We start from the raw sequence: 25627 nt of genomic DNA, 5'->3' as shown, positions 1-25627 counted from the left end.
TTTCTTTTTTGCTCTTACCCTTGTTGCAGGACAGTAACTTCAAATGCCAAAATTCTATTTGAGAACTGTTTCTTTTGGGGTTTTTTGTAGATACACAAATCTGAGCCATCAGTGACTAAAGTTTAGCTTCAAGAAATAAGTTACATAAAACAGGAAGCCTCAGACTTTTTTCTGTGCCTCCTTTCTACACATAACACTGTGGAATGCCCCCAACTGCTTTAGTTATGATCCATCTAAGGATTTTCACAAATCTTAATTTTGACATCCACCCATGATATTTTCAAATATTAGGAATAATATTAGAAGCTATTTAATGAGTCATTTTTATCTTCAGTCTTTCAAGAGAACACCATTTCTGTTGACACAATAAGCCAAGTTTCAACATACAAAATTCTCCTTTGAGAAAAGTAGTAGCAACTAATAAAAATTCCACTATAATACATGACATTAAGTGTAAACTTTACTGGTAGTCACATTCCCAGTAGCTCAGACTTTCCTTTGCACTCATATTTAACACATATCCAGTTTATACATGTGTAGCCTGTATCAGAGCAATTTAAAATTTGAGCTGCAAATCACCATTTTGTGCCAGTTTTTGAAACAGTGTTAAACTGCGGAGTCTAGATTCTCGTTCACCATCCTTCCACAAAATAATGAGGTGGTCAGCAGAGCACGTAGCCAGTCCCAGTTCACCGAAGTACAGGAACATCTGCAATGAAACAATTACTATTACCATGTTGCTCACATGAGACTGTCAGCTTGCTTAAATGTTCAGTGTACAGCTGGACTAAACAAATACATGTGTCTGAAATGGTTCTGTTTGAACATAGGTATGCAAAATTACAATGTATACTTTCTTTATGTTTGAGATGTCATAAAATCCCTACATGAAAACAACTCTTCAACAGCACTTCACATTGAAGGTCTCAGTTCAGAAAAAGCAGTGAAGTCTTACAGATAGGGAAGCTAAGGTACAAAGTATTGAAGAAACCTGTTCCAAGTCAGCAGTAGAAGAGTGAGTGACTTGTGTGAACTCTGATCTCCTGGTTTCTTGAAGCCACTGTTCTGTTCATTTGGGTACACTGTCCCCTTCCAACACAACACCAAAGGCTACCATCACCAGGCCCGGGAGGATCAAAGAGTGAACAACTGTGACAGACATCAGCATGTGCCTGGTCACACAGAGAAAGCCAAACCAGCAAGAGGTGCAACACAGGAGAGAAGTACAGCAGCAGTGGAGGGATTTTGCAAGAGCAATGGAGCTGACAAGTCATGTAGTCACCCCTGACTTCAGAGACCTCCAAGAGGCCACCTATAATTAGCCACTAATTGCATTTCAACACAACAGCCAATGGAACCAGGTCACGCAATGCTACTATGGCACGCTTGCAGTGTCCTGACTTTTCAGCTTGTTGAAGGGGTCTGTCCAGGGGAAGCATTCAGGCCAAGGACTGTACTACAGCCTACCTGCTCTGGGAACAGCCACTTCCACTTCCACTGTGGTTCCAGTAGAAACACTCTGGCCAAGCCCACATCTTTGGCCATCGCGTTTCATCACCACTCAACATTTCCAGCCCCAGTCTGTCCAGTTTAAAAATTGAATTTTCCACATGTAGAATATTGCAGGAAATCACATCCACCATCATCTCAGTTACTGCTTGGCTCTGCAGCATCCCAACAAAGACCAAACATGGGCCTCTCACCTCCTTTGCTGTGCCTCTTGCTGAATTACACACTATGTCCTCTTTCTTAGACAGCAACTTTCCATACTGCTAATAGGGCCTCTTTCAACAGTTTTTCAGAAAGAAAGATGGTAGAGAGGTGCAGAAAGCCTTGCAGAAACCCCTGTAGCAAAAAGGTTCACCTTAGCTATTAGTGAAAAGCTCCCAGCTTTTGGCTACTGCAGTTCTGCAATCCAGCCAGTCTTATGAATACTTGTAAGCAAAACTACTCCAGAACCACACCGCTCCTCTCTACCTGCCCTTCCCCCTGCTCCTGCCAAGAATGTGTATAAAAGCCCACTGTAAGAAAGTGATTTGTTACTCCAATAGGTTTGTCAAGCACAAAAAGGTGTGGAGAGAAAATGCCATTTAAAACAAAAACATACTGTATTAGGCAGACAGAAGCACAGAATGGTACCTGATCTAAAATTAAAAGACCTCCTTAAGGCTCACAGCAGAGGGCTAAGAAATTTCCGACTGGGTTTTGTTTTATATGAGCCCTTGTTTAGATTGTGAAATTAAGATGAAATCTGGAACAAACATGCAGTTCCCAGCTGTACTGTTTGCAGTCTACAAAGAAACCAAATACCCCACCAGATTATCTGTAGCATGTATGTATATATCTGCACACACAATCCTCTGGTATGAGTGAGCGTTTGAGTTCTCATTAGAAGCTTAAGTCAGTATGTATTGCTGTTTTCACACTGTGCTAAATATACCACACAATCAATCTGTTCCCAGCCACCAGAGCCAGACATTCAAAAGTTACAGCTGTTTAAGAAACACTGCCAAAATTACATTAGTAAGTGAAATTCACCTTTTCTTGTTCTAACTAAAGCTGACCTACCTGCACAGCTGATGAATGACCAATCAAATCACCAACCAGTTCCAAGAAATACACAGGTGTATTCTCCTGCATCTTCTTAGCAGTTTGGTTTGCCTGCTTGTTTGCCCTTCCAAATCCCCACATGCTGAAAAACCCTGGAAAAAAGAAAATCTTTTATTTTGGCAAAAATGACAAATACAATCTATTTCCTCTAGCCAAAGACAGAACTACAGGAGTGACTCAAGATCTAAAAGCAGGACAGTCTTCATGGAAAAATGACAGAAGCATTGTAATGCGCAGCATTTCTACATCTGAATTATTCATCTTGCAGGGGGAAGGGAACATAACTACTTTGTCTTTTGTCCTTACTAGGTGTAATTTAGCAGACATGTTGAATTACTCACCTGGATGAGACAATATATGGATTTAGCAAGAAATCCAAGGACTGCCTAAAGGAACTAACTGAACAGCAAAGGTAGACGGAGGACAATGATGTTTACCTTTCCTCTGTCCTCCTAAACTGTTACTTGTGCAAAGAGGAGAGAAATGAGGTGCCAGTCTCTCCCCTGTGTGTCCTGCACTAAAGCATTAGAGTGCTGGCATACAGGTAACAAGCCAGTTTCTGATGTTGCATTGCCCATTTTTATACTGCCCGCTGGCTTTCTCCTTCAGATTTAAAACTGTTAGCTAAACTGGAGTGTAAAGATAGTATTCCACATTTCATTTAGATGGCCAGAAAACACACATCTGTGCCACAGCCTCCAGAAGAACTCTGTAATAATAATGACAGAAGAAAGTTGGGTTCTGTACACAACCCAGTTCAGACTTTCTTCCTGACCCTTCCCTCAGCCCCCTCAACACAAAAAACAAGATGTGTGCTAGACCATGGCCCCGGTACAAGGGACATAACTGGAGAGATAAACAACTACTCAAGGGATTTCTTATAATAAAAATAGAGCAAATCAACAGCAGTCCACCTATCTCATTACTGCATATGGTTTCTTTCAAATGTCTCCAATGATAGAAGTTATTATAACGTGAAACCAAATACCACTTGTCACAATAAGAAGCAGAACTGCGTAGATCAGCTGTCACCAGCAATACTGAAGACAGAATTTTCCTGAAAAAGTGTTTCTAAATCAACCCTAAACACTAAGCTTCCTAAAACACTAGCAACTAGCCCTGAGGACTGTGATGCCCAGAGGTAGTATGTAAGTGAGGCTGGATACAGCCTCAAAGTGAGTCCAAATCTCATCATTCCAAGTTCAAGGAGGAGACGTGGAAAACACACTTTTTTGTGCCAGCTGCTCATCCACAAGCTTCTCTTAAGCTTTCTTCACAGGGTCTTGCAACTATTTAGTCTTGCATGGTACAGGATCCAGTACTATTCAGTACAAGGAGAATTGGATCAAGGTTTGTCAGGAGAGGTCATAATTTTTGTTAAACCAGCTGATATAACTGTAAACTCTAAATAAGCTTTATGGCACAGAACTGCTTCAGCTGGACCTTCTAACTTCCCATATCAGATCTTGGAGGGCTTGTACAACCATGTCTTCCTCAGTTTCCCTCCCACACCTGTTACCAGTTGGTTGAACATAACACATCTCTTCTTACAAAGCCTGTAAGCCTCTCTATTCCAGTAAGGTGAATACTGGGTTTCCCCTTATCCTTTTTAAAGTTCTTTTCACCCCCCACTACTAGCAAACCTGTTGGAACTGGTTCAGCTGGCAGCTGCTGCTTTTCTCGGAGTTCCCAAATGCGCACACTGCCATCTTCTGAACAGGAGATCAGCTGCCTGTAAAAACAGTTGATAAGCAGCACTAGCATGGATACTTATCTGCACAAGTCACGTTGTGATGCTTCTATAAAAGAGACAGTAAGTGCCTCAGGTTCTACACAGGTTTGTTAGAACCCTCAAATGTAGCAGGACATACAGATGTTCTATACAAAATAAGGTGCAACTGTAGCAGGACAAACTATAACGGACTTTCAAAACAGGTGGAAAAAATACGTATTTTCAATCCCATTTTAAAAGCATACCACTCTGCAAAACAAAAAATAACAAGTCTAGACACTGCAAACACTGTTCCACTAACTGGCTTCCTGTCGTGGTTTAGCCCCAGCCAGCAACTCATCACCACGCAGCCGCTCGCTCACTCCCCCTACCCTGATGGGATGGGGGAGAGAATCGGAGGAGTAAGAGTGAGAAACACTCCTGGGTTGAGATAAGAACAGTTTAATAATTGAAATAAAGTAAAATAGTAATGCTAATAATAACAGTATAATAATGATAATAATAATAATGATACACGAAGCAAGTGATGCACAATGCAATTGCTCACCACCCGCTGACTGATACCCAGACAGCTCCCGAGCAGCGATCGCTGCTCCCCGGCCAACCCCCCCCAGTTTATATACTGAGCATGACGTCGTATGGTATGGAATCTCTCTTTGGCCAGTTTGGATCAACTATTCTGGCTGTGCCCCCTCCCAGTTTCTTGTGTACCTGGCAGAGCATGGGAAGCTGAAAAGTCCTTGACTAGCATAAGCAGTACACAGCAACAACTAAAAACATCAGTGTGTTATCAACATTCTTCTCATACTAAATCCAAAACACAGCACTATGCCTGCTACTAGGAAGAAAATTAACTCTATCCCAGCCAAAACCAGGACACTTCTGTAAACCTACTTTCATAAAAAAAACCATATTTTATTCTTATGGAAAAATAACAACAGGAAAGATACTCCTTTTCATTGCATGTTTAGAACAGTTTAGAAAAGCACATATATTTACAAGATCAAGGACCTAATTTTTATTTTCTGACAGACTTTTCCTCCATTGAACATGAGTATAAAGAGATTTAACAACGCAACTATTAGATTATATATATGTAGCAAATTGTCCAACTTGGCTGTCAAAATAAGTTTGAGCTCGAAATTCAGCACTAATGAACAAAGGCTGGAATTTACTATTTTTTGTTAAAACATTTCAACTGTTACAAAATATTTAGTGAAAAATATTTACTGAATATGCCATAGACCTTTGCATTGTAGAAGTAAAATGCCATTAAGCTGTATTTTCACAATGTAGACAAAAGTGCTTTATCAAGTCTGATTTTGAAAATAGCCAAGATATTTTACTCTGAGCCTGTGCATCAAGCGTACTGGATTACAGTTTTTTGCACATTGAATTACAATGATGCATTTTCAAAAAATCAGATCAACAAGCTCTATCTAATAAAAGCAGATCAAACTAAAGATCAAGTCCCTACCCTAGAAATTAGATGTAGCTTTGCAGACTGTCTCTAACCACCCTTCCAAGTTCTGCATTTCTTTACTGCATTAACAAAGTGTACCGTGACTCGTACCTGTTTGGAAGCTTCTCAATGTGCAGTACCGAGGAGTCGTGAGCAGCCCTCTGGCAGGCAATCACACGCTTCATTTGAAGATTATATACGTATATGCCTTTCCCAACAGCAGCAAACACACACTGGAAAGAAAATTCAATGGAACAACTTACAGAAACAGATACTGAAAGATCACCCTGCATGTAATGGATTTCCAGCAGTACCATGACGTCATCTAGCCCGCATTATCCAGCTTGTTTCTGTCCTCATGTTACTGCTTTATCCCAAACATATGGAATGAGCAAGTTATAGCAAAAATACGAATTTTTTTGAGGAAATAAGGGATATCCTCCTATACTCTAAGCAGTTGTTTCATTTCTGTATTTTAATTCTGTACCTTACAGTCTAAGCGGAAACCAAGGTTACCAACAAACCAACACATTTCTGCAAATAAACATTTATGTTCTTACACTAAAATAATGCTCTGTGTCTTGACAAACTCTTGTTTTATCAAGAAAGACTGAGAATGCAGGAAGCTGTTCTGCATTTTTGCCACTTTTTTTTAAATTTAACTGAAGCTGCACAAAGAGGTCTTGCTCAAGCATTGGGGCTGTACTGAGTGTAGAAAAGGAACTCTCTCACAGAAAGGTATTACACAATACCGCAAAGATCCGGAACCATTTAGCATCCAATGCTGCTCTCAGAAAAGTGCAGGGATTCTACCTCATACCACCACAAGAAGCAGCCACAAACAGTTTCAAGATCATTGGACCAGGACCCTCTCATGACTTGTAATGATTTTAGAGAGGACAAGCATACAATCTTGTGTACGTACACACAACAAATATTTGGTACCAAACAGAGGAGTGCAAAATGCTTCTATTCAGTAAATATTTGGGGTTTGAACATAACTTGTTTAGGTGATGGTATGCTGGATCTTTTCCCTGAATGGCCTGCTTCCATCTACACAGCCCAAGCATTAATGTCTCTAAGCAGTTTACACTACACACTTGTCAAAATTTGTAAAACTGGTAACCCAGTGTCTTTAAATAAGATTTCCTATATATATTCAACTGTGTTTTGACACTGTTCAAAACTCCTTGTCCAGGTTTTTGTTGGGTTCTGGTTTGGTTCTGGTTTTGTTGGGTTGTTTTTTTTTTCCCCCTTATGCACATCTGTGGTGGAAACTCCAATAGCTCTGAAACTAAGCTCAAATTTCTGATAGCACTCTACCAAATCAAGGAAAAAACACTGAGCCCATTTTTATTATTTTCCTAGTTTTGCATAAGGCTCAATTCAATGGCATTCCATGTCACCCTTCCACTCCTGTATCTCAGTCTTTTCTCCTTTACAGTCTTCCACTTTGAGACAGGCTCTTGAATGTCATATAGTCTTACAGCTTTGCAAAAGATGCTCTTCACAGTCACTCTTTTATTTATACAAGCCCCAGCAAAACCCCGGTCATCTCAAACCCCAAGAAAATAACTGATGACGAAGCATAAATTGTACACCTATCTTAACAGGCAAGTTAAAAACACACACACACGTGTATCAGGACAGCAGATGCACTCCTGAGTACTGTTTCCTAGTATTGCCAAACCTTTACCACCCCATTTGTTTCTGAATGATGTTTTGCCTACAAGCTCAGTGCCAAACTAGCCAAGTGCATCTTCTCCAACTACCTAACTACCAAGCCTGCTGACAAATTCCCTAACAGAGAAAACACCAGGTTTGTTTTGTTTTGTTTTTTAACATGAAGAACAGTGTTCTGCTTTTAGACAGCAGGTAACAAAGTAACTCATTATAGGAATACATTTCTTCACCACTTTTTATGTAGGAACTTTACAATAGAGACAGCTCCGCCCTAAAACCACCTTCTATTTCAGGACGTAACACTAGACCCACCTCTTCTTCCTACCATTCAAAAGTCTCACAATAAATAAAATTCTGCAGCAACTTGTTTAGTTCTGTTCCATGATGGAAGAAAGTCCTCAGCAGCCTCACAATCTACATTTAACGTTTTAACTGCTTCTGAACTTCCCAAAATTATTTTCCCCTCCCTTATAACACATCTTGTGTAGCTTTCAAGCAGGGAATCAAAATGTTTTGAAGCCAAATTACAGAATTTCTCTTGAACAGGACTGGCTTTTTACTCCTTCTAGAACTAAGCACCCACAAAAAAAACCACTGGAAATCCTACCTTTAGAGACAACTACATCTCTTTCTCCCCACACCCACACCCCGGAATGTTTTTCTCTCCAGTGTTTTAGGAATGCTCCTTTCACAGACAAATGTGTCAGGTGACTACTTGGCCCTCAGCCTACATTCAGACTTTTCCACAGCTTTTATTTTGTTATAGCTCATCTCTCTGAACCCATTTCCTGGTATCCCTTTCTTAATCATTCCCCAGTAATGGACCTACAGGCCCCAAAACAGAATCCCACTGTACCCCAACTATGAAACATCTTTTGCCACTAACAGTTGGTAACATTCCACAGAAGTAAACAACAACCTGAGGATTTTTAGTGTTTCCTGAACAATGGCTGAGTTCTGCCTGAGTATTCTGACCAAGAATTCTTGGACTATCTCCAAAGCATGATTACTGTAGACTGGATTCTGGACCCGTATTTGTGCTCTTTACAACTGAGTGTAGCCCATCTGAACAGAAGCAGCAATATTTATTTACTACTAAGAATAGACATATGCCTATTCTTTAATTCACTTCATAGTACCCTCAGCTATAACTGTTCAAGAGGCGCATTATCATGGAAACGATCTTTCCAGAACCATGGAAACTACATTTCCAGAACCATGGAATATGAAAAGATGTATGCCATCAAAACACATACCTCCTGTTTATTTTTCTCTAGTGGTAATGTAAACAACTAATACATCTTTGTCAGTCGAATAGAAATGCTGTTGTGACAGGCATTATGTTAGTTCCCATACCATCAACATACTATAACCTTCAGTTAGCTCAATGACGAAAATTCTATATAAAAACTGTTGACTTACTTTCATTATAAATGATCCAGCCACCAAGCCAGGAGCCATGGGGTTGGTACTCTACCCTTAATTGGTTTAGTGGTGGACTTGGTAATGTTAGGTTAATGGTTGGACTGGATGATCTTAAAGGTCTTTTCCAACCTAAACAATTCTATGATTCTATGACTGTATAAAAATAGCTGTGCACATTTTAAAGAAACCTGTCATTAAAAGAAGCAAACTGAAAACACAAAACACTTGGCCTTCTGTGATAGGGTCATGCTAGCTCACTTAAAGTAGTTTACTCTGTTTAAAGCTTTTTACCTCCTCATCAGATGTTAAGTGTTGAACTGAAGTTTCATTTGGGCTTTGGGATAACTTTATTTCTGGCTGTACATCTGGATGGACAGAGGAGTCCCAGAAGTTGCACTCAGATGCCTGCTTTGTCCAGTCAAGTGCATCCCAAACTATTAACTCACCCACGTGAGAACCTGTCACAAAAGTCAAGTCTAGAGGGGAGAAAAAAGAAAAAAAAACACCACACACAGAAATCACATTATATAAATAAATCCATTTCACACAAAGTTACAACCCTAGAAAGTTGAGACCATTTTCAAGTTAGGCTATGTAGAATGTGCACCACCTGACTAGACAAAAACCCCTCCCTTTGAGTAAATACTCATTTAATTACCTAGCATATCTCAAATGAGCAAAAGGAGATGAGCTCTCTCTTGCCAAATGAAAACTAGGAAGGAGAACATTCACTGGCCGCGGTGCACAATACAGTATAGCAAAGGCAAGGAACACCACCAGAAGTATGTACATGTATTTGAAGTTCATTTGTTGCCTACATACAAAACCCTTCTATTCCTTGGGCAAGCAGGTGTATCAGCACCCCTCAGACACAGCAAAATATGTCTTTGCCATAAACAGAAATACTGATCACAAATTAAATGGATGAGTTAATGGCAAGATTGAAGTAGGTGTCCATTAATTTGTTAAATCACACATGGAAAGGAACTGCTTCAACAATACTTAATGCAGGTAGCATATTGTCTTTTTAAGCCCAATATTGCTTCCCCTTCATAATCAAAAAGGAGAACTTCTGAACTTCCAAAAGGAAGAAAATAAACAAAAAGGAGAAAATAATGGCAACAGGAAACCCCAGAAACAAGTACCATAGAATCCAAGTTTTCTTCTTTCCAGCTTCTTGTTACCTCTGTACCATAGCCCCTTTGTGCCAACCAAGCTGACAAAAATAAGCCCAAGGACAAATACACACTCTCTCTCACACCAGGAGTAACTTGTCCCAGCCTCTGGGGGTGCTCCATAAAAAAAGACAGGGAAGAACAAAGTAGAAGGGGTTGATACCTGTAGTACAGTAGACAGAATTTCAGGTAATAGCTCAGTATTGCCCTAATGAGCAGCAGAGACTGCATTATCTTCCAGAGCCTCTAAATAATGGATCTATATGCAGGCTCACATCCACACACACAGAACTTTCAGTTACCTTGGGACTACAACTGCAACGGATGTGGCATTGTATATTCCATTTTAAGAATCAGAAGGAACAAGAAAAAATAGCATTTTAAACCTTCTCAACATGAAGAAGACCCAGAGTTCCATTCCCATCAATGACATTGCCTCTTTTGTGCCTTTTCTGCATTGTAACCTGCCTGGTTTTATTTCACCCTTAATCCATAAATAAAGCCACTATATTTTCACATTTCACTACCTTTGCAGCTACACAGGAAGGTACATCCGCTAGTTACGAAGTTTCACTCCAGTTAAAAGTTTGGTCCCAATAAAAACTCCATAGTTGAAATATCCCTTGGTAGCTAACAAAACCAGTAACATTGTAAAACAACTCTTACCATTGACACTGACTAATGACAAAATGTTATCCTGATGGTCAACAAGGCGTTTTACTTCAAGGACATTCCAACCTTCAGACTCATCATTAGAAGCAATCAACCTAAAAATTACTAGAAGATAGAGAGAGATATTGTCTAAATAAGTGTTATCATTCAGGATAAAATGTAGCTATGCTTAAATAAAACACATCATTTTCAGAAAGACACAAATTAAAACACATTATAAGTGAGACAGTACAAGATGTGCAAAGCCACTTATGACTGACTGCTCATAACATCAAAAAATTGGGAATAAATTATTTCAGTGTTATTATTAAGGCCTCTTCCTACAGCAACCATAGGGTAAAACATTTCAGCCTACTAACTCTGAAATTCGGAGAATCAGTCAACATCAGAAGTTGCAGGAAGCAGAAGCGAAAAGTATTAGACATCTTTATGGATAAGTAAACTAAAAGCGAAACATCTTTCTTAAGGGCTCATCTGAAAACTATTATTCAAACAGATGCAATATTTCTAGTAAGGCAATCAAGATCGCCAGGAATTAAGACTTTATTTTAACCTGTCCTGGAATTTATTTTATGATATCTCAAGGGCACTACAGAAGAACTGTGGGAAGTCCAGATGGAAATTTACATTGTATACCAATGCCTTAACACAAGAAGACTATTTCTAATTTGCTCATGATTCTTTGATCAGAATACCAGATTGCAATTTTTCAGCTAAGTGTTTAATCATATTGAGCAAAGTCTGTTGTTTTGCTGATTCAGTGCTTTCTCCTAGATTTTCTTCCATATTTTGAAATTTCAGCAATTTTCAGCCTGTCCAGGTCCCTCTGCAGGGCCATCCTACCCTCCAGCAGATCGACACTCCCACTCAACTTGGTGTCAACTGCAAACTTACTGAGGGTGCACTCAATCCCCTCATCCAGATCATCAATAAAGATATTAAACAAGGCTGGCCCCAAAACAGAGCCCTGGGGAACACCGTTCGTGACCGGCCGCCAACTGGACTTAACTCCATTTACCACAACTCTCTGGGCTCAGCCACCCAACCAGTTTTTTACCCAGTGAAGACTACGCCCATCCAAGCCATGAGCTGCCAGCTTCCCAAGGAGAATATTATGGGAGACGGTGTCAAAAGCTTTGCTAAAGTCCAGGTAAATGACATCCACAGCTTTTCCATCATCTACCAGGCGTGTCAACAAGTCATAAAAGGAGATCAGGTTGGTCAAGCAGGACCTGCCTTTCATGAACCCATGCTGGCTGGGCCTGATCCCCTGGTTGACCTGCACTTGCCTGTTGAGTTCACTCAATATGAACCTCTACATAATCTTTCCTGGCACTGAGGTCAGGCTGACAGGCCTGTAGTTCCCCGGGTCCTCCTTCCAGACACTCTCCAGAAGGCCAAATGTAGATCACCACAACCAGATCTGGACAGGTGTCAGTAACAGTAATAACAATAACAAAGAATATAGGAAAGTTTTGTCACGCAGTTCTTAACAAAACTCCTGAATGAGATTAGTATGGTCTGCCTCTCTGTCAAATAAGGGGAAAAGGAAGAAGGTTGCTAATCACACCCTAATACCATTTACTTTTCCTATACAATTCCAGCAGCATGCTCTTTACACATATCTCTGATAAGCAGCTGTTATAGAGGAACATGAACATTTAACAGAAATGCAACATACTCACTTAGCTCTTTGCCAACAGCTGCCGCAACACAATTTTTAGGCAATTCAAGCAAAGCACTGATACCTTTGAAGAAATACAGGGGATAAGGGAAAAAAGGATATTCATTAGCCACAATAAAACACAGCAAACTATTAATTCCTTATTAATAAAGTTCTTCATAATCTTCCTTCCACTTATAAACTATTATCAGAATAAAAGCATATTGCCTGAAGTGAACGTTAAATGGCATTGGAAGTGAACCAATTACCTCAGATGGAGGTAGAGTCAGGAGTTTTGGTCCTGAATCCAGCAGAATTCTGAACGTCAAACTTGAGGTGAAGCTAAGAATCAATAATCGTTTTATTTTAAATACAGTTGAGATGTTTATGTCCTAATGCTGGACAATATTAAGGATGCTGTGGTAATTACTGAGACTCTAAACATATGCAGTACCAAAGTTATTAGTTATTGATACTACCACAGTATGCATGATACTAACATTGTACAGAGGCAGCTGAAGAAGAATAGGGCACAAGATAGAATGTCCAGCTCGCTGTTACTCTGCCTTCATCCTGCACAGAGCTCCCCCAGTCTGTGCTACCACACCATTAAAGGAAAATTCCCCAAAGAATAAGCAATCGGTCTGTTTCCCCACAAAGGAAGCAAGAGATTGGGAGGGAAGAGAGGGCCTGTGCTGCACATCCCATTGATCCCTTGTACAAAAGTTTCAATAGCACCTCACGCTAAGCACTACAGCACCACTTCCAACTGGTATTTGGCATGATATTTTGTATTGAACCAAAAGAAGTATTAATATCCTCAAAGATTCGGAAGGTTTTGCCTATCACTACTCCATTCTATGACAAGAATAAGGAAAATATTGGTTCCAACTTTGAATTTGATTCACAGCTTCATAGGTATCTTTGTAAAGTATGGCAATAATATACAATAATTTTCTTCACATGGAGAGATAATATATAAGGTTATTAATAGAAAAGCATGATTGAAATTGAGATCTGATTACATTTACTGTGTTTCCATCAAAACCTGAATTTTCTACATCTAAAGTACTACTTCTTAATAATAAAAAGAAATCTTTACTGCTGTACTACTACAAAGCTTTAGTTAGGAATAATGAAACTGCCACTTGTTCACAGAGAAAACCAGCCAAAGGATCTGGTCCACATTACAGCAAACATGGATAAACCAGCATCTGAGGTCTAGCCCTGTAAATCCAAGCTAATGTACAGTTACTGAGATTTGACATATTCTAAAATTCACACAGCACAGGAGAGTAAAAGCAGTCTTAATTCTGAAACGATTAAGTCTGACATTTAAAAAAATAGAGAGTGGCTCTAATACATAATGTTATCATTAGAATTAAAGAGAATTTGCCAAGTTGGTTTTGCATCATTATACAGATCCATTTTACTTGCACTTTAACAGCTATAACGAGTCATTTACATTTTTACCTGCATCAGTAAGATGACTGGTCTTACACAAGAGATCTAATTTTCGGTTCCAAACACATAGATCACTCCCTCCAGACAACCATACATCCAGTCTTTGAAGAACTGTCAAACACTGCAGAACAAAAATCAGATATATGTCCCCTGCAAAAGTTCTACAGGGAATTTCTCAGTGAAATGATCATGAGCTTTAGCTAGATAAAGCTGTAAGTACTATGAAATACAGCATTAAGGTGTCACTGTCCTAAGAAATAATTACATACTGTATATTACATTTTCAATTAACAATGCAAAACTTGATTTTTCAGTGATTTTTTTCTTACTATTAACATTCAAGAACTAGTTTGACTGTAGGTTGCCTTTTCCAACACAGTAACAAAACCAAGCCATAAAATGACCTTTGTTCTACATCCTTTCAAAAAGAAAATTGAGGTATTAAGAGTTCCAAAAACAAACTAAGAAATGTGCCCACTTCTCAGCCACTCATTATTATGTACCTCTTCTTAAACCAAACACTGCTGTTCATTTTAACACACCTGCCCATATGGCCCATGAGCCATACATAATAGATTCTTGTATAAAACAAAACAATAGACATACCTAGGGTTTCCTCAGCTTACCTTTACAGTAGAATGGAAACATGACACTTTCTGAAGCTGTCTGCCGCTAGTGCAGTCCCAAACCTGACTTTATTCATTAAGGAAGCTGAAAGGTTTTTATATGTTAGAAATACAATTGCTGTGTTTGTAACTAAATCACAGATTGGGAAATAGGTATGCAGAGACTCAGTCTTCTGAACCCTGATTACCGTTTCAATATTTGGCTAAATGACATATTAATAAAAGTCCATTATGGATTCATTTTTGTAACAAGGATTGCATCTACTTGTGAGCAATAACTAGTAAAATCCTAGTGTGATCCAATTATACCTGCTGGATATTATCAGCCAATAAATTTAAACAACCTGCAGCCTGTCTCAATGTTACCTTTAAAAGTAAAAACCAACAAAAAGCCCATTGACATTTGAATACAGATCTAAGGATACAATAACTGTTCTATCAGCTGATGCTGTTAAAATCAAATGGGTTTTTTCTTCAGAAACATCAGTTGAAGAAAATGGTGCTATAGCTGTAATTTTGTGTGTGTGTCCGTGAAGTTCAAAAAGTTTTTCTCCAGTCTGAAAAATAAAAACATGTAAAACTAAGGGTAAAATTTGGAAAATGCCTACTGTAGCATAAGACATAGGTACCAAATGACTTTTGAAAGCAAGAATTTCTAAGAGGCTAAAAATCTCCCTTTCTAAAGTAATTTATGGATTTACTTCTTACTACCTTCAATACTGTTCAAGATCTTACCCAGAATTAAGTAACATATTAAGTATAAGTGTAAAGGAGTAGTACATAATAAAAATTACTCTAAGAGTAAAAAAAACCTCTAAAAGCCCTTAAGAACTAAGTTCTGTATTAAACTCATTTCATTTTGATGCAAATATTGGCCATTCACCCTTTTTAACGGACACTACAGTAATTCAGATTTGTTGACAAACCCTCTCTTGAAAAAGTATTTTTTTTTATTTTAATGATTAGAAAAACTTGACCTATATTTATGGCAAAACAGTACTGCCAGTTTCCTGAGAGCTTTATTTAGTACGTACATTATCTATAGCTTCCTGCTGGTGGTTTAGATAACTGCAGCTACTTCTGCTCTGTTTAGGTAGATGGCAAAACCCTACAAACAAACATGCAGAAGCATCCTGGTATTTTAAGCATGCAATTAAAATACAGGGTAGTTATAACTGTAAACTTCTTTACCCTTGTGGGTTAAGTTTTTAAATTAAAACTACAAAATATTTGCTTTAACAAAAATACAATAAAAACCCTACAGAAGTAGAAAACGGAACTCAATTCCTAAGCTGTATATCCGAATGAGTTTTACATTCACAAACTGCTCAGAACACTGAGTATATATACTCACATACATGGTTTTGAATATTCAAAAACAATTTCCTTTTCCAAATTACAGAATTATAAAAGGCCTTCAATAACAGCAAGGCACTAACTGAAACTGCTCAAAAGAGAGCGAAAGTTTCAAGTTCCCCCTTCTTTATGTTAAAATTACACCATCATAAATGTCACATAAATTTTTCAGAAGGTTTCTAAAAAAGTTTACAGTCTGAGATTCCTTTCTTCCTTAATTTGAATGTTTGATACTCACAGTTTAGATAGCACAGTATGTCTCCCTTTTAGGCTTCTTAGTGAACAACCTAACTTGTATACTAGCCCTCCTTAACACAGGTCTAATGCTCATCCCTTCTCTTTGTCAATGATACGGAGACACAGAGCAGCAGAGCAGAACAGTGGGTATCACACTTACAGAGCACTATTTCTATGATAAATCTAATGTCTTAGTAACGTTTTCAAAAGTTGTAAGAAGATTTTTATCACAGCAAGCAATTAAGGCCTTGTTTCTGTACTGCATGAAATGTTTAACTTCTGCTGACTTTGATGTCTTTCCAATAGTTTTGTGTTAGCTCTCCATTTAGTCTAATCAGTTGTACTACAAAGATATTGCTAATAGAGCCACTGAAATGTACTTAAAACTTAAGTATATATATAAATCTTGGCACAATTGGGAGCTTGCTAAGTATTTGCTGAGTTATAGTCAACATTTCAGTGTTTAGAGCAAACATCAACATATTTTAAAAGAATTAAACCACAAGTTCATACACACTTCTGCTTTTCACATCATCATTTCATCTCAAATCTCTCTAAAATCACTGTCTTCCCAAAACATTCTAACTTTTAAAACTTACCGTTCTTTTGGGTTCACACAACTTTTACTTTCCTAGCTCTCCTTTGTAAACTAAGATTTGACTGACTCTCTCCACTTTTACTTTTTCAAAGAGTAGCTCTGCAGCAATTCTTATTCTGCTTTTTTACTACTAGACATTTCTAAGTCCTCTCCCCAACTTCTACCCTCTCCAGGGCACACAAGCTACCCCCCAAAAAAAGAGCTAACCTGAGCATTCCACAGAAATATGATTCCATCATCTCCTGCAGATGCAAACCTGAAATGAAAAAAAAAAAAAGCATAAAAAAAAAAGCCGTGAAAACTTCGATATAGCATCATGTAATGGAAAAGAAGTAAACAGTTCTGTAAGAAAAATATTTACAAGATATATCAGACTCTGAATTTAAAGAATAAACATGTATTCATAAATCCCAATTACAGTTTACAAACTGAAGTCAGTACATTTAAATAGGTGTTTATCAACATAATGCGTAATATAAGAACAAGGCTTAAGAATTCCAATACATACTATTATAAATAGAATCCCACATTACAGAACCAATTTGCTTGTTTAAAAATATGAAATCTTACACACCAAACAATAGTGAACTCTTAAACCAAATACTATTAGTCAGAGACAACTGACTGCAAGACATCTAATATAAACCACTCATCTGAGTTCAGCCCAGGAGTAGAGGAGCCCAGTATTTATCATGATGCTTTAAACTGTGGCTTAAAAGAACTCCCAAAGGGAGTCTATTTAAGGTGCTAAATTTGACTTCTGCTAAAAATCCACCTGGAAAGCATACCATATAAGGAAAAAACAGGTTCATATCAGCGTGCTAATCTCACATTAACAAAGTCTTACCTAAATTCAGTCTTCTTCCCTAGGCTAGAGTGAATATCTAACCATCTGCTTACACTGTAGCTGATGCACACATCCGAGCTATCCCAGTAAAGGCATACTATGAGTTGAGAAAGCCTAGAACAGAAGCAAGACCTCCACAGAAAATTGAATTCAATTGTGACTTGCAAATACACCTACCTTCTAATTTTTTCCTTTTGTTTTAAGCCTTCACCAAGGGTTAAACAGTTAATATTTAGAGAACTAAGATTTGTACTATGTGCAAGAAAGTCATGAAGAAGAGGCGTTATATCACTTCTGAATTTTTTTTCTGTTATTAGCTGTGAATGGTTTCATTAACTATATACAAGTCCTTTCTTTTAGACTCTTTGCAATTACAATGTTTGTGAAACTTGCTAACAGAATAAGCTTTCAGGCATAAAGCCATAGGGTTTTTCCTCCCTCTTTCTGCCACATATCCTCCTGTTTTATTCTATTATAGTTAAAAAAAAGTGTAAGGTGTTAGCTGTACTTTCTTCATATCTTTCATTATTTTACATCCAATCAAGCCTCTTCTTTAAAAAGATTACAGCAAAAACCACTCTTCCATGCACGCCTCTGATAACATTAATTTCTTATCTTTAGTTGCCTCTTAGCTGTATTACACCTTGTTTTGTTACAACATCAAGAACTTAAAATAGTAAGACTCACAATACAGCTATAACACTTTAAATTCCGATTCCTGTCTTGAGTAATATTGGAGGTGTGTGCCACTTGAACAAAATTCTGGGAAGAAAACTGGTGTTTGAAAGAAGGTATAATTCATCAACACAGAAGTTCAATAGAGTGCCGGTTTGTGTATTTTCCTCCTCATCTTCTAACCAGGATTTCTTATTTAAATATAAAGGTATATTGTAGAGTCAGTTATCCTACAGTTACACATTCTGTTCACCAAGGTGGAGATTCATGGGTCACCTGATTCTCTTCCAGTCATGATCACCATCATCTATAACCTTGTCTGTTTCCTGAAGGAGCAAGGAATGGTCAAATGAGCAACAAAAAAGCTATTCTTAAAATGTGTTATGAACTCTGTTTAGTTTAATGTGTCAAATGCTAGAGTATTACATGTAATTTTATCTCAGTTCATTTTTTGGAGCACTCTTGCTGAGGCTTAGCCTTCTTTAGTGATCTTCCAATCAATATGACCCTGACGACGTTCAAAAAGTACAAGAGAAAAGAAGAAAAAAACCTCAGCTTTCTGTTACATTTATACAGGATTCATTTAGTATCTTCAAAAACCAATCTGAGAAAATTTTCCACTCACTGGTTTTAGCTGAGCCACTGAGAAAACAAGAAAATCCTTCTGCAAAATTCTCAATAAGATGATATTATCTACAGACCTGAAGCGTGAAACTTGGCTTACAATAGTTGACAAAAAGCACACAATGGAATAGCTGCAGAAACTAAATAAAAACATTTCAGAAGCTGAGTAACAATACTAATTTTACTGAAAAGAATCAAGTGAAAAACTTTATCAGCTGTTTAACAATCCAGAAACTACTGTCTTCTTGATAAATAAAACCTTAGAATTACTGTCCAGTGAAGCAACTCTATTAAACTCCTCAAACTCTCAGAATATTAACGAGCTATATAACTTACTACTTACCCATATGCTATTTTATAACTTATCTTCAATACAGTCATCCGGGCTTTAGTTTTACACTGATTATCATTCGTTTAGCTTCAATAATTTACCTGCTACCATACAATGAAGCCCAAAATGGTATAAGATTTCTCTGCATCAGACAGTGCATGCAATCTAAGAATACTCTGGTATTTTTATAAAGACCAATTACATTTATTGAGTATGCATTTTGGGAAAAGTGTACTTTGAGGAAAGGTTATTTTAATATCTTGTCAGGGAAAAAAAGGACTGAAAAAACCCCCACAAGACTCTTCTATTTTTAGATTACTGGTGGATTACTATAATGTAGAAAAATAGATTTCATGGTAATGCATGTAACTTTTCTGATATATATATTTATGACATTAAGAATGTGTGTGTATATACATCTGTGTGTGTGTATTTACAAAATTATTAGAAAATAAGATTCTGCAGGCATTCCAAATTTGGAAGAGACCATGTGCCCAATCAGTGTGCATGGGGAAGGAAAGAACCTTCCTTCATAAAACACCTGCTGTACACTGCAAGGATATAAACCAAACTCTTACCTATTTTAACTTTGTACGGTGTATTGATGAATATATTAGAAATCCCATTCTGTGCCTAACTCATAAAAGATATAAATTACTACAGCTCCTTAACAGAGAGACTTTTGTCTATTACTTATGTTCATAGTTCTAAAGGTTTTCTACCTAATTCTCCACATCAGCCAAGAGTCACTACACTTATTATTGACTAAAGGCTTCAAAACCTTATTTGTGAGGCAGAGAAGTATTTCCTCTCTTGCAGGATTAAGTTAAATTAGAGAACACACAAGGCTAATATAGACAAAGCTAGGATAGAAGCCAGGTCGTAATGTAAAAAACTACCATAATTCATTCTCTCAGTCACACTTCCAAAGTGACAATGGTAAATGTAGTGACTGCATCCCTGCTTCATAACCAGTTTTCAGATAACTCCATTCTCAGAGTTCACAATAAGTCAGACATAGGTACCAGGAACTAAGAACAGAATAGACAAAGATTGTCAGGGAATATACTCAAACATACGCAAAGGTAAAAATTGGAAGAGAGAAACAAAGGAATTGTCAGGTTTCAAAAAAGAAGTACAGCAAGTTGAACAAGATCAAATTGGAGGAGATACGTAATGCACAGATTAGGCATATGTTGTATTTACTAAGTAGTCATTCTGAATAAAATCGTGACAATTTCAAAATTTGAGAAGTTCAGAAAAAAGTTGCATTAACAGAAATTCAAGTAAATTAAGCACTAGAGTTTCAGAAGAAAGTGTAACAAAAGATTGGAAAGAAAGAAACAGCAACATTCAATATTGTTGAGAATGGTCATTGCTACAGTGTATCTGTAGGAGTCTATTACATTCTTTTGTACAACCAAAAGGTGACATAACAGCTGTCCTCAATTCAAAAACATAAAACACATGCATCCACCCAGAGCAGAAGCAGACACTACTGCATATTGTCCTGGGAGAAAATGTAGGTATACATGTACAGAAGGGAACATTCAACCCAGGAACTGCCTGAAAAAGAAGGGCTGAATAAGCTAAAGGCATTTCTTTCAAACAAATGAATTTGTACCAAGAAACATAATTCCATCACCATTATTTTCTCAAGAAAGTATAACTTATAAGAGAAGCCAAAATGTGTACTAAAACACCAAAATAAAGAGAGTGTTCATCTCTTGCCTTTAACTCCAGACTTTTCCTGCCCTCCCCCACCAAAAATAGAAACAGAAGATTAAAAATATTACTACATTTTCATAAATATTCTCTGAAGTATTGCCAAGGATGCTGTGAAACAATCTGAAATCCAATTTCATACCTGCAATCATCTATTTGCACTAGAAATCGTACTATATCTTGATGACCTTTCAACACAAGGAGCTCCGTGTAAGGATTCTGTATTTGTTCTTCACCAATTGTCTGTACAGATGATTTCTAAAATTCAGAAAAAAGGAATTAAATTTATTTTATACTGACATAATTATTTTCATCAGGTCTTTGTAGTGTTTAACAACCTACACATAGACTGATGTGTGAATGCAGAGTTATATTTGAAGTTAAATTAAGCTTCTGAAATACCATTTTGCCTTAATGAAAATCATTATGAAACATCATTTCTCATTATTTCAAGTAAATAATATATTTCTATAGCATGTATTTTAAACTATAATATAGCATTTCCTGTTTAACAAAAACATTTTGTGTCATTTTAATCACTGATAGAAAAAGATGAAAACCCAGTTTAGTCATGAGCTGTCATGTGGAGCCAGCTTCATGACTCAATTCACCGCACATTCAGTTTTTCATTAAGTTACACCTCTTCTGAGAGGTGTGTGAACCTCTCATATCTTTCACCTACCGTTCAATTTTAAAATCCTATATAAAGATGACATATTAAAAATAAATAAGAATAAATGCTGTTCTGTTACATAATATATAAATCATGCATTGAGACCCTATTCACAAAATACCAAAGCAAACTGCTTAAAAAAACCATAGAGAATGATTAATCATTTTATAGAACAGTATCTGCAATTACCCCCAACTAGACTATTAATTAAAAGAACAATCACTCAGAGCAAGCTGATCACCAGGCAGGGTCAATAAAATATTGCACAGGACTGGAGTTTCAAGACACAATAGTTCTGCTAATCTCAATCAGCAGTTTGTTTCCACAGAAGACAACTTTTTTGTATTTAAGGCCTTCCACATTCTGGTATTAGACATTATTTTGGAAAAAAAAAAAGAAAAAAAGTCTAAAAAGCTCAGTAGTAACTCAGTGACAGCACTCTCCTCCTTCTAGATTTATTTTACATGATAGTCAACATCATCTTACTTCCAGGACTGTCTCTTTGAGGACTTAACAGAACCTACACTGTAAAACAGTAATTACTGAACACTGTACAACATGCAGCATACATGACAGGCAATTGTACATGAAAGACAAACATCCTCAGAAACTTAAACATTTTCTTGCAGGAATAATAAATTATTTTCTATTACTTCCATATTGCTAGTATCATACTATTCTTCAGAAGTTAAGAATGACAAAGTTAATAAATAGGGAAAGAAATCTGTGTTTATTTTTAAAATGAAGAGGTTGTCAAAATGCTAGTTCTTGTGATTTTATCTTGGTTTTGTGCTATCTGATGCATTTCATGAAGCAACTGTTCCTCATTTTATGCAATTATGTGAGAATAGCAGTTCCCATTTAAAATAATGCAAGTAGAGTCTGCACAGTTATAAAGAAAAGTTGGACAAATACGGAAACTTTGAGTTCAGCTGTCAAAAGCTAATCAAAACATTCCTCAAAAAAAATTGAGGGTCCTAAAAATCCTAAGCAAATCTCAGCATCACTGGATGACACTACCAATACCGTAGTCAGAAGACTTCCATTTTTATTTACTAATAGAAACATATATTCACAAAACAATTGTAACACCACTTTGAAAAAGTCAGAATTTGTAACATTAACATCCCAATTCTACATTCTGTTGTTGCTTCCTGTACAGTACAAGACAGTGCTACTTCTTTTGAACAATGTGTCTAATCTTATTTTTTCTTAACTCTAAGAATGCCTGTGAATATTGAAAGGTACAGTGCTGATGAAGTACTATAGGTAACAACAAAATAACAGTTTTTATCCCAGCACTACCATACAACAAGCTATGGTCTCTTCAGTTCTTCATTAATATTTACGAACATGTTGGGTTACACATGCATTCTTTTTCTGAAGAAATCTATTTGTGATATGAACTATTAACTGAACTCTCCTGTAGCAACACCAAGTTTTTAGAAAAGAACACTACATGCTGATGCTAATGGAATCCATCCCCAACTTGCATATTTTTATGCAGGACCTGTAAGCATCACCATGATAATCAGTAAAAAACCCACAACATTCATCTCAGCTTCAGAACTTTCTATAATCCCCGTTGTCTGAAGCATTTAAAAGTGGGATTTTCAAAAGCAATTTGCCAAAAATATGGATACAAGAGTACACAGACGTACTTATGTATGTATCATGAAGCATGATGAATTAGCTTATATGGACCATGATGTTACTGCAGTTAGACTGCTCCCATTACCAGAGCCACCCTGCTTAAGACATACACTATGGCCATCAACTGAAGAGATTCCGGAGCTTAAGTCTAAATGATTTTCAATTCCACAGTAAAAAAATAAATGGGTAAGGAGAAATTCACATTTCATGAATTTAGGACAGCTTTGCCAGAGGCTTCCTCTATGCACCCAGTACAATGTCACTCTAACATATCTGGCCTTTTCATGACTGGCTGAAGCCATAGCACATAAAACAAACACTGTAAATCCACAGCCCACACACTGCTGTGCGCTTCGTTATCTATTTAAGAAGGCTACAGAGAGAATTAATGGCTATGAAGATGATCTTTAGATGAGACAATATTACATTATGCAGGGAAAAAAAGAACAAAAATAATTTAGGGACTAATCCTTATCCATATTTGTTATTCGGTTTTTCCACAGAGAAGCAAAATGATCACCATCGTTCAGCAAACCAATGGCAGCAATGGGAACAGAAGTCCTGTCGATCAGGTCTAACCAAGTTACAAATGGCAGAATAGAAGAACTAGACCACACCTTGACTCATTCTCATGCTTTATTGAATCACAGTATAACTAAACCATAGCCACAGTTTAAACTTTGGAGAAGGACACACACAAACATAGTTTTCTAGCACATCTTAGGAAGCTGTTGAGTATTTCCCATCTTCCTTTTAAAAACAACTGCACACAAACCTGCTAAATGACTGCAATACAATGAACATTTTGACTGATAACAAAGGTCAGAGGCATTCCCAGGCATTGTCATTCCAAACTGGAACAGACTCAAATTTCCACCAAAGTAACTACTGGCATTTGAAATCAACCACGATATTGTCATGGCTTACTCACAGCAGCTGAAAAATAATTACTTCCTCATATTTATCTAGATTACAAAAGTGCTAAGTGTTGTGAGCCCAGTAATAGTGTTAATTTTAAGTCTTGTTAAGCCCAGGCTGAGAACTTCAGCAGAGTCTTAGGGACAAGAAAAACCCAATAATCTCTCCCTCAAATCCAGTAAAACTCTTTTTCTGAATAAGGCAGTAGGAAGGATGTCGGTGTTCAGTGTACTACACAGGCCTAGTTTATTTTATGGATGAGAAACTGAGAAGAAATGTTAGGCGGCTACTACAAACTACCACCAGGCCACATAACTAATAAGTTACTGTCTATAATTTACATCAGCGACCAGGGATTCCTGAGTGTAAGACTTCATATGCTTGCAAGCTACAGAACACAACCCCCACTGGCCCGGGACGCGCTGAGCAGGAGGGAGGAAGGCGGGGCGCTCCTGACAGGGCCGGCTCCCAAGCCCTTCAGCTCCTGGGCAAGCTCTGCTTGAGGGTTTCGCTGTTTGCTCCTGTATTTTTTCCCCCTCCCCTCTTTCCCTTCAACGAAGCCTGTAACCCTTTCTAACAGCCAGAAAGTCTCACAGGCTGCGAGCTGGCCCTGCAGGCCCCTTGCTGCGGGGAGCCCGGCGCAGGGCCCAGCCGCGCTACCACGGAGCAGCGGACCCACCCCGGCGGAGAGGCCACCGCCCCCCTTGCTCGCAGCGCTCCGCCCCCCAGGCCTAAAGCCCCCCACGGTCCTCCACCGGCGCCGTGCTGCGTGAGGGCGGCTCTCCCCACCGGCAGCCCCCCCCGACCCGGCCGGCGGCTCCTGAGGGGACAATGCTCCCCTCCCCCACCGGCCCCAACGCTCCTCCTTGGCCCCGCCTCCCGCCGCCGGCTGCTCTACCCCCTTCCGCCACGCCCGCCCGCCGCATTACCTCCGCCAGGCCCTGCGGCTCCCGGCCGCCGCCGATCAGCCACCGCAGCATGGGGAGCGGCACCTGCCTCCCCGCGGCGGGCGGCTGGCTCGGGCAGCGGCACGGCCTCTCGCCGCCCGCTGCACCCGGCCGGGCGGCTCGGCGGGACGGCCGGGGCGGGGGCTCCCGCCGGGGGAAAGGCCTGCTTAATCGACCTCCGCGCGGAGAGCAGCTCTCCTGCGGGCGGGGCCGAGCGGGGCCTGAGCAATCGATCGCCGAGTGGGTGCCGTGCCGCCGCCGGGGGGCGCTGTGAGGGGGCGGTGGAGTGGCGGGAAACGCGCGGCGGCGGCGGAGGCGGGGGGGGGTCGGGCGGGTTGAGGTGAGCCTGTGGGCGAATCTTGCGGTTTAACTGCCGAGCCTGTTAATTCCGCATAATGGAGAAATAAAATATTTACTAGCTTTTTACTTGCTGTCTTCCAATTTCAGAGGAAATTTATGCTACAACCAAAGAATAATTATTACCCTTTTAGTGTGACCACCTTACCTGTTTCCTAAAGTAAATGCCCACCA

The 25627-nt window shown here is 38.6% G+C and overlaps 1 protein-coding gene across 1 annotated transcript; it reads right to left on the bottom strand.

Moving 5' to 3' along the window:
• Positions 1–25129, bottom strand: WDR41 (WD repeat domain 41). Its single transcript, XM_075726232.1, has 13 exons — positions 25079–25129; positions 21048–21163; positions 16911–16959; positions 14938–15069; positions 14513–14575; positions 13896–14007; positions 12445–12507; positions 10754–10864; positions 9204–9388; positions 5916–6037; positions 4254–4342; positions 2569–2702; positions 1–709 (listed from the first exon to the last, which is right to left on the bottom strand). Exons 1-13 carry the CDS (start codon positions 25127–25129, stop codon positions 557–559), a joined length of 1380 nt encoding a protein of 459 aa, XP_075582347.1. The 3' UTR covers positions 1–556.
• Positions 25130–25627: the final 498 nt, after the last annotated feature.

The sequence above is a fragment of the Pelecanus crispus genome, chromosome Z, assembly GCF_030463565.1.
Source record: "Pelecanus crispus isolate bPelCri1 chromosome Z, bPelCri1.pri, whole genome shotgun sequence".
NCBI lineage: Eukaryota > Metazoa > Chordata > Aves > Pelecaniformes > Pelecanidae > Pelecanus > Pelecanus crispus.
The sequence above is the reverse complement of the archived record's forward strand: the minus strand, read 5'-3'. Positions and strand labels throughout refer to the sequence as shown.